At 37.6% G+C, this 16,626-nt stretch overlaps 1 protein-coding gene across 6 annotated transcripts in view; it reads right to left on the reverse strand.

Annotated features, from left to right (window-relative positions):
* The window catches only part of SUPT3H (SPT3 homolog, SAGA and STAGA complex component), a 418,542-nt gene that overhangs the window by 201,449 nt on the left and 200,467 nt on the right, over window positions 1–16,626 (reverse strand). For all 6 annotated transcript variants that reach the window (XM_055406163.2, XM_055406162.2, XM_088831212.1 and 3 more), the window contains exon 3: window positions 11,486–11,570. In XM_055406163.2, the coding sequence (XP_055262138.1) occupies window positions 11,486–11,570 (85 nt within the window). The remainder of the gene's footprint in view (window positions 1–11,485; window positions 11,571–16,626) is intronic.

Genomic DNA, 16,626 nt, shown 5'->3' on the forward strand with positions numbered 1-16,626 from the left:
TTAAGAAACAGAATGTGATTTATAAACTCATCAAGAGACATAAAAATTACTAGAAACATTTGAAACTATCAGCATAAGCAAACTGCTCCCTATCACAATCAGTAAAATAATTTCCCCAATAAAAATGAGGATGAATGTGAGTATCTGAAGGGATAAAAACATTTTAAAAAATGAACTATTATATATTTTTAAGTGTAGACTAATATATAATACTGGGATCTGAGAAATAAAGGTGTCTAATTATATCTATATAACACATAAGGCAGAGTTAAATTGTATTAAACTAAGTTACAGAAATAATAATGTGATTCTTTAACCCTGGAAAACAGACTATATATCTACAACAAAATAATATATAAAAAAAATTTTAGGGTATTGGTTGGCACACAGTAGATGTTAACTAATTTTTATTTCCTTTTTCTCTGGTAATTTTCCATTTATCAAGAGAAACAGCAACTCCACTAAAAGATCTAGGGTTACAAATAAATAAAAGACTCTCAAAGACCTTGGGAAAGATACTGGAGGATAGGAGTCTGAAAACAATTTCTTGGTTCAGATACAGAAGAGAACACAAAATCTGATGGATGAGAATAGAGCAGTTGGGGGATATTTGCCAACGTAAAAGGCATTACAAGTAGAAACAGAGAAGGAGAGCTTACTGTCTGCTCATCAAGATGGGAGGTTAGTCGGTCACTCTTCATACAGGCAAAACTTATTCTTATCTAATTTACGTAATTAAAGATTATTAGAATAACTCTGAAAACCAATTCATATATTGAAACAAATTTCAACAGACTACATGGTTTACTAGTTAGCTGATAAATTTATGTAGTGAAAATCTAGTATGACTTTTAAATGGAATGCTAGATAATTATATTCTATGTGTAAAACAAAAAGACCTTTATGATATTTAACTGTGAGTAAATAGGGAATTAAAAGTAGCTATACAGTCATCAAAAACCATGTTTTTTTTTTAAATGATACTATCAAAAGCATATTATTGACAGCATAAAATATCAAGTCAGTCACACAATTTCTAGTTGGCACAACTCTGTACCTATTTTAATTCAGTGATGCAAATCAATCTGGAGAGAGGATATTTTATGAAGGGGCTGCCTGTCTTTGGTAAATCTGAAATTCTTGGAAACTATGCACTAGGCATTTAATAGGAATTTCAGCCAGAACTGAAACTTTAAGCACAGGTCAGAAATCCAAACTTGGCACAGAAGCCAAGTAGCTAGTAGAGCTTAGCCTGAGTTAGATAATAGGATTCTAGCTGACCAGCAGGAAATAAATGAACAACACTAAAGGAAAAGCCAGTCAATCCTAAAGGAAACTGACCCTGATTATTGAACTATTATTGAATGATTTATTATTGAAAGGACTGAAGCTTAAATTCCAATACTTTGGTCACCTGATGAGAAGAGCCAACTCATTGGAAAAGACCCTGATGCTGGGAAAGACTGAGGGCAGGAGGCGAAGGGGACCACGGAGGATGAGATGGTTGGATGGCATCACCAACTCAATGGCCATGAGTCTGAGCAAGCTCCCAGAGATGGTGAAGGACAGGGAAGCCGTTTGTGTGCAGTCCATGCGGTTGCAAAGAGTAGCACACAATCGAGCGACGGAGCAGCAACAACAAGTAGAATGCAAATACCACAGCAGGACAAAGAAGATATGCTGAGAGCAGAGAAAGGACTGGAAGTTCTTTCCTTGTTGGCGGTCCTCTAGGTTATGCTGCGGCAAACTACCCAGGGGAACTGATGGGAAAATATAGCTAAATAGGCAGTCCATTGAGAATATGCCCATTTTGTGTAGTAGATTAAAAACTAAATATCTGTCAACTGCAATACAAACGTTATTTTTTTAAAAAAGAGGAAATATAATACTATATCTTAAGGCATGAGGTAGTAATACATGAGAGAAAAATATGAATAGAAAACATTAGGAACAATCAGAAACAAGTATTGTTCAAAACAATTAGTAAACTTTCCACAGTACATTCTTTAACAAGAAAAAAAGAAGGAAGTCAATCACTTTTTCATGACATACTATGTTTTCTATGTTGAGCCATTCTGTATCTGTATGTACATGTTAAGTGCATCCCACAAAGGAGGTGTGCTTTCAGAATGTTTACTAAATAAGTGGTACTTCATTTCCTCAACAGTAGAAACAGACAAATAAGCCAAGAATTTTTTTCCCAGAGGGTATCTGTGAACTTTTCTGTCCCATCCATGTAAACACAGATGGTGTTCCAGTTTGCTGAGCGACATCTCCATGCTCTGACTCAGCACAAAGTCTGAATGTTTAGTCAGCAAGAAGACTGTTTCCACTTTGTGATTCATTAGGTCCCCAGGGTACCTCTACTTCCTTTATTTTATGCAATCACAGATTATATTAGTTTGTCCTATTTTGATAACCCTAATAATTGAAGTTCTGCACAGGAAACTCTTATTACTATTTTAAAACATACCCATAAACCATGGCTGAGGTGACATAGGCGACAGCCCCACAGAAGAGGTGATGAGAACTGAACAAGTGCCCTGCATTTATCTACCAGGAAGATAAACTGTCCAATGAAATAGCATCACAAGGAAGTGGAGTGGGGCAGTCCCGACTCGGTTAATGCTAATATAGACGGGAGATGTAAGCTATCACTTTGGACACACAAATTTGCTATTAGTTTTCATAACTAAAGACCTTTAAAATAACCCTGAGAAACTGGTTCTGACGTGAAAACACAGTACAACAGACTGAAGAGCTTACTAGTTGCCTGGTAGATTATATAGTGGAAATCCAATGTGATTTTGAAGTGGAATTGTAGATAGTTATACTTTGCATAAAATGAAAACAGTCCCCTGATATTTAACTTTGACTGAATTAAAAAGAAAATGAAAGCAGCTATGTAGTCATCAGACATCATGACAGTTTGGGAACTTGAAAAGATGTTATTATTGACAGCAATCGTAAGAGCAAGTCTGTCACACAATTTCAAGTTGGCATAAATCTCTGCCTACTTCAAACAGAAGTGCAGCTCACCCTGTGGAGTGGGAGAAGATGGAAGATAAGGATATGAAAATGTCTGCATCTTTCTGGAAGATCGAGAAGAATATTTCAATGAATTTTTCAATTCATTTCTCATCTAAATCACGATATTAAACAGCCCTGTTATCATAATCCACTATAATAGTAACCATTTACTGTTAACTTACAGAAAGTCAGTAACAGTAAAACACCACTGAGTAACTAAGCATACGCGTATAAAATATATAGCTAACGGAGAAACTACTGTACCGCACAGGGAACACTACTCTCTGTGGTGACCTAAACCAGGAGGAGATCTAACAGAGTGGATAGATGGGTACAGATGACTGACTCACGTTGCTGTACAGCAAGAAACTAACAAAACACTGTAAAGCAACTGTGTGTGTGTGTGTGTGCGCACGTGATCAGTTGTGTCTGACTCTTTGAGATCCATCGACTGTAGCCTGCCAGGCTCCTCTGTCAATGTGATTTTCCAGACAAGAATACTGGAGAGGGTTACTATTTCCTATTCCAGGGGATCTTCCGGACCCAGGGACCAAACCCACATCCTCTTGAATCTCCTGCATTGGGAGGCGGGTTCTTTACGACTGTGCCATTCTATTCCAATAAAAATTAATAGAGAAAAATCCTGTGGTTTTAATAATCTAACATGCTCTCGAATACAGTCAGAAGTTTTATACAGATTTTAAACTATATGTTTTGGATTTTCTTCCCCTTTAAGTTTCAGGTATGACCTAAGTCAAATCCCTTAGGATTATATAGTGGAAGTGACAGATTCAAAGGATTAGATCTGATAGAATGCCTGAAGAACTATGGACAGAGGTTCGTGACGGAGGCAGTGATCAAGACCATCCCCAAGAAAAAGATGCAAAAAGGCAAAACGGTTGTCTGATGCTGTTAGCTGTGAAAAGAAGAGAAGTTAAAGGCAAAGGAGAAAAGGAAAGATATACCCATTTGAATGCAGAGGTCCAAAGAATAGCAAGGAGAGATAAGAAAGCCTTCCTCAGCGATCAATGCAAAGAAATAGAGGAAAACAACAGAATGGGAAAGACTAGAGATCTCTTCAAGAAAATCAGAGATACCAAGGGAACATTTGATGCAAAGATGGGCTCAATAAAGGACAGAAATGGTATGGATCTAACAGAAGCAGAAGATATTAAGAAGAGTGGCAAGAATACACAGAACTGTACAAAAAAGATATTCATGACCCAGATAACCATGATGGTGTGATCACCCACCTAGAGCCAGAAATCCTGGAACGCGAAGTTAAGTAGGTCTTAGGAAGCATCACTATGAACAAAGCTAGTGGAGGTGATCGGAGAAAGCAATGGCACCCCGCTTTAGTACTCTTGCCTGGTTAAACCCATGGATGGAGGAGCCTGGTAGGCTGCAGTCCATGGGGTCGCTAAGAGTTGCACACGACTGAGCGATTTCACTTTCACTTTTCACTTTCACGCGTTGGAGAAGGAAATGGCAACCCACTCTACTGTTCTTGCCTGGAGAATCCCAGGGATGGGGGAGCCTGGTGGGCTGCCATCTATGGGGTCGCACAGAGTCGGACGTGACTAAATCGACTTGGCAGCAGCAGCAGTAGTGGAGGTGATGGAATTCCAGTTGACCTATTTCAAATCCCAAAAGATGATGCTGTGAAAGTGCTGCATTCAATATATCAGTTAATCTGGAACACTCATCAGTGGCCACAGGACTGGAAAAGATCAGCTTTCATTCCAATCCCAAAGAAAGACAATGCCAAAGAATGTTCAAACTACCACACAATTGCACTCATCTCACATGCTAGCGAAGTAAAGCTCAAAATTCTCTAAACCAGGCTTCAACAGTACGTGAACTGTGAACTTCCAGATGTTCAAGCTGGACTTAGAAAGGGAGAGGAACCAGAGATCAAAGTGCCAACATCCATTCAATCATCGAAAAAGCAAGAGAGTTCCAGAAAAATATCTACTTTTGTTTTATTGACTATGCCAAAGCCTTTGACTGTGTGGATGACAAAAAACTGTGGAAAATTCTGAAAGAGATGGGAATACCAGACCACCTGACCTGCCTCCTGAGAAATCTGTATGCAGGTCAGGAAGCAACAGTTAGAACTGGACATAGAACAACAGTCTGGTTCCAATTGGGAAACCAGTATGTCAAGGGTGTATATTGTCACCCTGCTTATTTAACTTATATGCAGAGTATATGAGAAACGCTGGGTTGGATGAAGCACAAACTGGAATCAAGTTTGCAGGGAGAAATATTAATAACCTCCAATATGTAGATGACACCACCCTTATGGCAGAAAGCAAAGAACTAAAGAGCCTCTTGATGAAAGTGAAAGAGGAGAGTGAAAAAGTTGGCTTAAAACTCAACATTCAGAAAACTAAGATCATGGTTTCTGGTCCCATCACTTCATGGCAAATAGATGGGGAAACAATGGAAATAGTAACAGACTTTATTCTGGGGGGCTCCAAAATCACTGCAGACCGTGACTGCAGCTATGAAATTAAAAGACGCTTGCTCCTTGGAAGAAAAGTTATGACCAACCTAGATAGCATATTAAAAAGCAGAGACATTACTTTGCCAACAAAGGTCCATCTAGTCAAAGCTATGATTTTTCCAGTAGTCATGTATGGATGTGAGAGTTGAACTACAAAGAAGGCTGAACACCAAAGAATTGATCCTTTTGAACTATGGTGTTGGGAATCCCTTGGACTGGAAGGAGATCCAACCAGTCAATCCTAAAGGAAATCAGTCCTGAATATTCACTGGAAGGACTAATGCTGAAGCTGAAACTCCAATACTTTGGCCACCTGATTTGCAGAACCGTCTCACTAGAAAAGACCCCGATGCTAGGAAAGATTGAAGGCAGGAGGAAAAGGGGACGACAGAGGATGAGATGGTTGGATGGCATCATCGACTCAATGGACATGAGTTTGAGTAGGCTCCAGGAGTTGGTGATGGACAGGGAAGCCTGGTGTGCTGCAGTCCATGAGGATGCACAGAGTCAGACAGGACTAAGCGACTGAACTGACCTGAAAGTTTCAGATTAAGGGATTAAGCAAGGGCCTTCAGGAAAGGAGAACAAGTTTCTTCTGGTTTCTTCTATATTATGTATTACCTTTGACAGTACACTATCAAAGCATTTGATAGATCACTCTTGCATTAACAGTGCTAAGTCATGGGAGAAAAAAGCATATAACATAAAAATTCTTTATTATTTTTGTCTATGAACATCAGAGATGTACATAATACTGTTCTCACAGTTTTTAAAAAAAAAAAAAATCCTTTAAAAAACATGATTTTCTTCCAAAATTAAAAAGTATGTTTTTTGTTTTGAAAAACTGAAATTGGAGATGAGAAATATGGCAACAATATGCTGTATAACTCAATCAATGCTGAATACTTTTCTGGTTAAGTATTTTCTGGTTTTTACTGGTTAAAATCCAGTCTGTGAAAACAGACTACAGGTAGAAGTGGCTCCTAAGCTCAGATTTCCATTTCAAAATTCATACCAATGTTGTCAAACATTCCAATTTTAATCTTTCAAGAGAAGCCAGAAATCCTAAGCTTTTGTATAAAGGTGATCTAATTTAAAAATGTTGGCAACTAAACTTGTATCTTAATATACTGCAAGTGAAATCTGAAAAAATTCTATGCTACATCTTTGTACAGCTCAAGAGCTTATTACCTCTATCCTGATGCTTACTTTCCTTGGTTAAGTTTAATAAATATATGTTGACTCCTATGAAAGATTTAAAGTATGTTTTTTATAGAGACGAGTGTATAAAAAAGCATGAAGAACTCTAGAGTTGTACAAACCTGTATCTGTGTGAATACTACATTATCAGTTATGATAATGTTTTAAAAAATTAGTTTATTTTTAAAATAAAAAACATCAATTTATTTAAACTAAAACAAAAACAAAAACCATTCATTCCATTACACTCCCTGACACTGGCAACCACCAATCTGTTTCTCTGTACCTATGAGCTTGATTTATTTTTATTTTAGATTCCAGTTAGAAGAGAGCTCTTATGGTACTTGTCTTTCTATGTCTGCCTTATTTCACTTAGCATAACAACCATGAGGTCCATTCATAGTACTGCAAGTGGCAAGATTTCACTATTTTTTGTGGCTCAATAATATTCCACTGTGCAGTGACACCACAATTTCTTTACCCATTCATCCACCTATGAATACACACCTTGTTGCCATATACTGGCTACTACAAATAAACTTGGATGTGCATAGGTCTTTTTGAATTAGTGTTTTCATTTCTTTGAATAAATACCCAGAACTGGAATTGCTCGATGATATGGTATTTCTGTTTTAAATTTTCTGAGTAACCTCCATACTGTTTTTCATAGTGGCTGCACCCATTTACAGTCCCACTAACAATGCACATGGCTTCCCTTTTCTCCACCTCCTTATCAATATTTGTTGTTTATAGTCTTTCTGACAACAGCCATTCTAACAGGTATAAGGTGGTATGTCATTGGTTTAGATCTGCATTGCCCTGATGGTTAATAATGGTGAGCATCTTTTCAGGTACATGTTGGCCATTTTGATGTCTTCTTCAGAAAAATGTCTATTTAGATTTCTTCCCATTTTATTAATCAGATTGTTTATTTTTTTGCCACTGAGTTGCATAAGTTCTTTGTATTTTTGAATATTAGTCTCTTATCAGATATATGATTTGCAAACATTTTCTCCCACTTATTAGGTTATCTTTTCATTTTATTGAGTTTCCTTTCCTGTGCACAAGCTTTCTAGTTTGATGGAGTCCCACTTGCCTTTATTTTTGCTTTTGTTTTTGTTGTCAGATTAAAAAGATCATCACCAAGACCTATGTCAAGGTATTGGTTTGTTTTCTTCTAGGCATTTCATGGTTTCAGGTCTTCCATTTGACTCTTTAATCTATTTTGCGTTAACTTTTATGTATATTGTAAAAGAGTACCCAATTCCATTCTTTTGCATGCAGCTCTCCAATGTTGCTTTTTGTTAGTTTGTTTTCATCACTAAATTGTGCCCAACTCTTTTGCAACCCCATGGACTATAGCCCGCCAGGCTCCTCTGTCCATGGGATTTTCCAGGCAAGAATACTGGAGTGGGCTGCCATTTCCTTCTCCAGGGGATCTTCCTGACCCAGGGATCAAACTCGAGGTTGCTGCATGTCTCCTGTACTGCAGGCAGATTCTTTACCACTGAGCCACCAGAGAAGCCCCAAAGAAAACAAACAAAAACTCCAAATTTTGTTTACTTTTCTTGTACATTAATTGACTATGTACATGTGGGATATTTCAGGGCTCTAATTCTGTTCTATCGATCTATGTGTCTATTTTATGTCAATACCTGGGTAGGGCTATTATGAAAAAGATATGAAATAACAAGTGCTGGTGAGGACGTGGAGAAAATGGAATCCAGTACTTTAAATCTATTGTGCTATTTCCTCCTATTCTTTGTATTTTCATGAAAATTCTGTGGTCCTTCAAATCATTTTTCCCCTATAGTAATAAATCTGGGTGCTTTTAAGATTTATATTATGTCTCTCATAGTCAGTAGTTTGAACATACATTTCTTTGGGCTTATCCTTTGTGGGTGTTTGCTCAGCTTCTTGAGACTACAGATTTATGTATTTCAGTAAATTCCAGCTGCTTTCAGTCATTATGTAATTATAGATAAAGCATATTTCCAATAGCAAATAAGATTAAATACTTAGGAATATATCTAATAAGAAATACACGAAGCCTATAGAAGAAAAATATCAAAACACTCATTAAAGACACAAAAATAGTCCTGGCAAAATGTAGACATTCCCTTTCCTTAGAATGATTCAACATTAAGATACAGTTCTCTTTAACTTGATTTAAAAGTTCACACAATCTCTATAAAAATACCAAAAAGCTATTTTACAGAGCTAGAAATTTTAAAACTAAAGTTCATATGGAAAAATAAACATATAAGAATAATGAGGAGATAACATTAAAGGGAGTATCTAGTCATGAGAATCTTTAAGATACACCATAAAACTTCTACAATTAAAAATGTTATATTAGCACATGCATAGACAAATAAACCACTGGTATAGCTCAGTTGGTAAAGAATCTGCCTGCAATGCAGGAAATTCAGGTTCAATTCCTGGGTAGTGAGGATCCCCTGGAAAAGGAAATAGCAACCCACTCCAGTATTCTTGCCTGGAGAATCCCATAGACAGAGGCGCCTGGTGGGCTGCAGTCCATGGGGTCGCAAAGAGTCGGGCATGACTGAGTGACTAACACTTATAGACCCCAATATACATACTAATTTAATAAAGACAGAGGCATTTCAAATCATGAAATTAGGTACTTTCTAATAAATGATGATGGTTAGGAAACCAAATGTTAAAAACGAAACCACACAGATACTAGAAGCCAGTATGGATGAATTTCTCTTTAAACTCAGCATAAGAAAAATGTTGCTAACTATACGTCAAAATACAAAGGAAATAAAAGATTGATGCATTTGATTACATTAAAATAAAAATACTTGTATGCCCCCAAAAAACATGTTTTATGGTTTTTGTCATAAAAACAAAGTCAAAAGAAAACTGCACAGCAGAGGAATATACCTGTAGCATATGACCCAAGCAAAGGACTGATATGCCTAACATTTATGAGATATAGGACCAAAGACCTGACAGGAAAATGAGGAGAGGATGTGAAATCATTTCTAAAGGCCAATGCTGGAACAAACTGAGCAATAAAAATATCATTACATAATGATTATAAGAGTAAAACTTAAATATACATTAGTCCATACATATGTACATTAAACATTTATTAAGTAATGGTGATAAAGGATAGCTATTCCTTTCAGAATAATTGCAACTTAAAAAGATAAAAGGAAAGAAGGAAAAAGAAAAGCATATACCCACTGATGAATGTTAAATAAGCAATTTTTTTCAGAGAAAGAGTATTTGCATAGTCACAAAATATCTCCCACAAGACATTTATTAACAAAAAAAGGAAGAAAAAACAAAGTAACCTCATCATAGTGGAAAAACTCAGCACATAACACCTTATCCAAGTTATCAAGGTTAAAACTGTAAAAAACATCAACAACATGAACCCACTGACATGATACACAGGGAAGTCCACCATTTCTGTGATATTACCACCAAAAAGGCGCAGTCACACTCTAACTATAAGAAAGTATCACAATACTGAACATCAATACTGTATATTAACGCATATATATGGAATTTAGAAAAATGGTAACCTGAACCCTGTATGCTGCTGCTGCTAAGTCACTTCAGTCGTGTCCGACTCTGTGTGACCCCATAGACGGAAGCCCACCAGGCTCCCCCGTCCCTGGGATTCTCCAGGCAAGAACACTGGAGTGGGTTGCCATTTCCTTCTCCAATGTGTGAAAGTGAAAAGTGAAAGTGAAGTCGCTCAGTCATGTCCGACCCTTAGCGACCCCACGGACTGCAGCCTACCAGGCTCCTCCATCCATGGGATTTTCTAGGCAAGAGTACTGGAGTGGCTTGCCATTGCCTTCTCCGGAACCCTGTATAAGAGACTGCAAAAGAGACATAGGCATTTAGAACAGTCTTTGGGACTCTGTGGGAGAGGGTGAAGGTGGAATGATTGGGGAGAATGGAATTGTAGCATGTATATTATCATAAGTGACCAGTCCAGGTTCGACGCATAAATTTTCCTCTGTTCAAAAAAAAAAAAAAAAAAAAAGTATCAAACCAACTGACAAAGAAGAGCATTCTACAAAATAACTGCTTTGTTATTTTCAAAAATATATACGTCATGAAATACTCTAAGACCGACCACAGACAGAAGACCACAAAGACCTGACAGATCACTGCAGTGAGTTACCCTGGACTGGATCCTGGAACATTAAAGGGACATTAATGGGAAAACTGATGAAACTCAAATAAGGTTGGTAATTTTATTACAGTATGATACCAATGTTATTCCTGGCCTTGGTAACTGTAGTACAGTTATCCAAGATGTTAACAGAGGAAGCTGAATGCTACCTGAGAATTACCTATACTATTTGTGCAATTATTCATACATCTCAAATACAGAGCAAAAGATCATTTTTAAGTTCTAAAAAAACTACACTGATATAATGATTTAAAAACAGACCAGCGTTATCAGGAGTGGGATAAAAGTCTGACGACACAGGGGTACAAAGGAATGTTTTTGGATGATGGAAATAGTTCTATATAATAACCGCACTGCTAGTCACATGACAATACTCAGTCGACAGAACTCACTGAACCATGCACTGGTGAAATTTTGTTACATGAAAATTATATTTCAATAGAGATGGCAAGAAAGAATATGAAATGTTTTTTAAAAAAGACATTTTAAAAAAATGTTGGGTTGCAATGCCAGTATAAGCAGAACACAGAGCAGAGCTACCAAGTAAGATTACATGCTCTTACCAGATTAATTAACTGAGTGTGCACTACATCTTCTACCAAAACTGCTGTTTCATGAAGAGGCCTCCGAGCATCACCTAAAGAAAACCTGCAAAGAAAATCAATATGCCATCATTTAGAACTGTAAAACTAAAATAGGCAAAAGTGAAAAATATCAATTATAATACTCTGCTTAATAAAATACAAATTGTTCTCTCAAATGACAGAGTAGGTATATAATTTTCTATGACAAAGAACTGCATCTTTCCTATGTAAGCTGAAACTTCCAGAGAAAAGAACAGTGTCATCAATATTATTTCTTGATTCGTGTGGGCATCTTTGAGGGCGTTTACTATTTCAAAATGCAAAATTTTAACAACCAATTCATTATATTGGTAACCAGAAAATTATCTTATCATACTCAAATAACCAATACAGTTGGGCTTTCATATCTTCACGTTCTGCATCCTCAGATCAACCAACCATGAAACAAAAATACTTGAATTAAAAAAAAAAATTTCCAGAAAGTTCCAAATAGCGAAGCTTGATTTTGTCATGTATTGGCAACTATTCACATATCATTTACACTGTATTTACAATTATTTACATGACATCTACTTTGTACTAGGTATTATAAGCAATCGAGAGATGATTCAAAGATATATAGGAAGATATCGCAGGTTAAATAGAACTCACTATTCCTAACATAAGGGCTTCTCAAGTGGTACAGTTGGTAAAGAACCTGCCTGCAAAGAGATGCATGATCGATACCTGAGTTGGGAAGATTCCTGGATTAGGAAATGGCAACCTATCCCAGTATTCTTGCCTGAAAAATTCCATGGACAGAGGAGCCTGGGGAGTTACAGTCCATGGGGTCTCTAAGAGTTGGACATGACTGAGCGCGTGCACACACACACTCTCTCTCTCTCTCCCCTCTCTCTCTCTCTCTCAACATGTTCCCCACCATTATGAAATAGCTGGTCTGACGGAATGATGAAATGACTTTTTGAAGGCTAAGCGACAGTGCCAGTAAGATGGTAATACCTTGCAGAGCAGGGGTAAGGTTTTCCAGAAGACTATACAGCCTATGAATCAGCATCCAATATATGGTGTGGTTTCTCCCACTCACAGAATTCACAGGTCTAGGAATTAAGGGATGGAAAGGGAGAGGCACCACTCATCATTACTTCTAAAGATCCACTAGCAAAATGGTTGCTTCCTGTTCCCATGGTCTTACAATTTGCTAGCTAAAGGTCTTAATTCCAGAGGGAGGAATGCTTTCACATTTATTCCATTGACACAACAATTATTCCACTGAATGAAACTTAAGACTGCAGCTGAGTCACCCTGGGTTCCACATGCTTCTGAATCAACAGGCAAAGAAGGAGTTACTGGGTTGGCACGGGTGAGCGATACTGACTCCCCAGTGGAAACTCGACTGGTACTCCACAATGGAGTTAAGAAAGAGTATGTCTGGAACACAGGAGATCATTCAGGATGTCTCACAGAATTTCCATGCCCTGTGATTAATGTCAATGGAAAACTACAACCCAATCGTGGAAGGACTACTAATACCTCAGATCCTACAAGAATGACGGTTTGGGTCTCTCCACCAGTTAAAGAACCACAACCAGCTGAGGTGCCTGCTAAAGGTAGGGGAATACGGAATAGGAAGTGGGAGAAGGCAGTCATTAATGCAAGCTACAATCATCTAACCAGTTACATAAAGGGCATTATACTGGTCATTTTGTCATGAATACTTTTTGTGTGTGTGTGAATACTTCTTGTGTGGTTGTTAGGGAAATATCCTGTTTCCTTCCCTATCTTACTCCCTCATCACGTAACATAAAATGTGTTGGACTTACAGTATTCATATCATAGTATTTAAGCTAGGAATATTAAGGAGAAGTATAAATGTCATTCAAGGACTTAACCTCATCTTCTAGGAAAGGGGTTAGTGCAATTTCAACTGTGTGCTAGATAACTGTATCATGTTAGGCAGAATTGTGACCCTGTTATTATCTTTATTTGGAGACTAAGTATATTTTAAGGATATATGGGTGCCAAGTTGATATGGGTGATGGTTAATTTTACGTTTCATTTCATAACTGGACCATTAAGTGCCCAGATATTTGGTTAACGTTAGTTTGATATGTATTTGAAGTTATTTAGGCTTCCCTTGTAGCTCAGTTGGTAAAGAATCTGCCTGCAGTGCAGGAAACCCAGGTTCGATCCCTGGGTTGGGAAGACCCCCTGGAAAAGGAAATGGCAACCCCCTCCAGTATCCTTGCCTGGAAAATCTCATGGACAGAGGAGCCTGGTGGGCTGCAGTCCATGGGGTCGCAAAGAGTCGGGCACGACTGAGCGACTAACTCTTACTTACTATGCATGAGGCTAACTAACATACGAGTCAGTAAACTGAGGAAGGCAGACAGCTTCTCCCATGTGGGTAGGCATCATCCAATCTGTTGAAGGCCTGAATACAAGAGAGGAGTCATGAAGAATTCAACTTCTCTGTCTACCTTCAAACTGAGACATTGGTCTTTGATTGCCTGTGAACACACTGTGGAACACCATCAGTTCCACTTTTTCTCGGGTTTTCATACTGTAGTTTTACCCTCCCCTCATCACATTCTGGGGCTTCCCCAGTGGCTTAGATGGTGAAGAATCTGCCTGCAATGTAGCAGACTCAGTTTCATTAAATCCCTAGGTCGGGAAGATCCCCTGGAGAAGGGAATAGCTACCCACTCCAGTATTCTTGCCTGGAGAAGTCCATGGACAGAGGAGTGTGCCAGGCTGCAGTCCATGGGGTGGCAAAGAGTGGGACACAACTCAGTGACTAACACTTTCACACTTTCATCATGCTTTTGACTTAACAGTATACATTTTTTTACTTTGTGTATCATTAACAAACTATTGTAGTTATTATTTCTACTACTTTGGTCTTATAACCTTCACACTAGATGTATAACTGATTTCAGTTCAGTTCAGTTCAGTCGCTCAGTTGTGTCCGACTCTCCGCGACCCCATGAATCACAGCACGCCAGGCCTCCCTGTCCATCACCAACTCCCGGAGTTCACTCAAACTCATGTCCACAGAGTCGGTGATGCTATCCAGCCATCTCATTCTCTGTCGTCCCCTTCTCCTCCCATCCCCAACCTTTCCCAGCATCAGAGTCTTTTCCAGTGAGTTACCCACCATTAAAACATTTGTGTTTTCTGAATTTAACCAGCAGAATTTGTACTTTTATATATTTTATTTCTACTAACTAGTATCCTTTCATTTAGTATCAATTAAGTTGCTTTAACATTTCTTATAGGATAGTCTGGTGGTTATGAACTCCTTCAACTTTTACTTCCCTGGAAATTCTTCATCTCTCCTTCAATTCTGAAGGATTACTTTGTTGAGCAGACTTCTTTTGGTTGTCAGGAAAACAAGTGCAAACCATAAATTTACTAATACAATTAACTACATAAAATCTGAAAACAGAAAATCTAAATGATCATCTCAATAAATGTGGGAAAATCACTAAACAATTCTTTATGATAAAGATCTTAACAAATGAGGAATAAACAGAATTTTCTCAATCTGACGAAGACAATCTACCAAAAACCAGAGAAAATAACATACTCAGAAGCATTCAAACCTTCTGAAATTCAGACAAACATAAGGATTCCCACTATCACCACTTTTAGTCTATATAATACTAAGATTACAATTACAACATAAGGCAGAAAAATTTATATGAGCACTGCAAAGAAAAAACTAAATTGTTTTTATTCATATAATCTGAGTATCTATAAAGAAAACTCAAAATAATGGGGAGACAAATTATTTCAATTAATACAAGCCAGCAAGTTTTTCAATTATAAAAGCATCTAAATAGCATCATTAACACAAAGGCAGAATGGACTCACTGAGACAAATAATGGAGTGTTGGGAGCAAGGGAGATAGGGAAATGATCCTTAAAGGGTAGTTATAAGATGAATACATTCTAGCAATGTAACATACAACATGTGACCCAGTATTATATTACATGCTTAAAAGTAAAAAGAGAGTAAGTCTTAACTATTCTTACCACAAAAATGAAATGGTAATTGTGTGATGTGATGGAGGTGTGAGCTAAGGCTACAGTGGTAATCATTTTGTAATAAACAAGAGTATCAAATCAACATAGACTCAAACCTACATAATATATCAATCATATCTTAATAAAGCTCAGGGAAACAGCACACAAAAGTATAAAATGCAATTAAAATATATATAAATTGACTCTAAATTTTCTGTGAGAGAGTCAAGAGCCAAGAATAGTCAAGATATATATATATTTTATGTGGACTATTTTTAAGTCTTTATTGAGTTTATTAAAATATTGCTTGTGTTTTGTTTTTTTGGCCACGAGGCATGTGCAATCTTAGCTCCCCAACCAGGGATCAAACCTATAACCCCTCCACTGGAAAGTGAAATCTTAACCACTGGACCACCAGGGAAGTCCCAAGACACTTTTGAAGTATAAAGTGGAAGGAGATATCCTACAAGACTTACTATAAAGCCAGAGTAATTAAAAATAGTGTGCCACTGGTAAAAGGACAAACAAACCAACAGAAGAGAAAGAGCATTAAAAAGTCCCCATTAGAGGATAAATTCCACAAAGGCAAAAATCTTCTGTTATGTTCACTGACATATTCAATTCTTTAAACTGCCTAAACAAAGTTTCCCTTTGGTTATTTTAAGTTAATTGAAATCTCACACAAAAGTACAAAGTTATCAAAATATCAACTTCTGCTTTACTGACTATGCCAAAACTTCTGACTGTGTGGATCAGAGAAAACAGTGGAAAATTCTTAAAGAGATGGGGATACCAGACCACCTTATCTGCCTCCTGAGAAATCTGTATGCAGGTCAAGAAGCAACAGTTAGAACCAGACAGGGAACAACAGTTCAGTTCAGTTCAGTCACTCAGTCGTGTCCGACTCTCTGCGACCCCATGAATCACAGACACCAGGCCTCCCTGTCCATCACCAACCAAATTGGGAAAGGAGTAAGTCAAGGGTGTATATTGTCACCCTGCTTATTTAACTTCTATGCAGAGAACATCATGAGAAATGCCGGGCTGGATGAAGCACAAGCTGGAATCAAGTTTGCAGGGAGAAATATCAATAA

Source organism: Moschus berezovskii, chromosome 23 (assembly GCF_049115385.1).
Source record: "Moschus berezovskii isolate FMDL1 chromosome 23, NW_MosBer_1.0, whole genome shotgun sequence".
NCBI lineage: Eukaryota > Metazoa > Chordata > Mammalia > Artiodactyla > Moschidae > Moschus > Moschus berezovskii.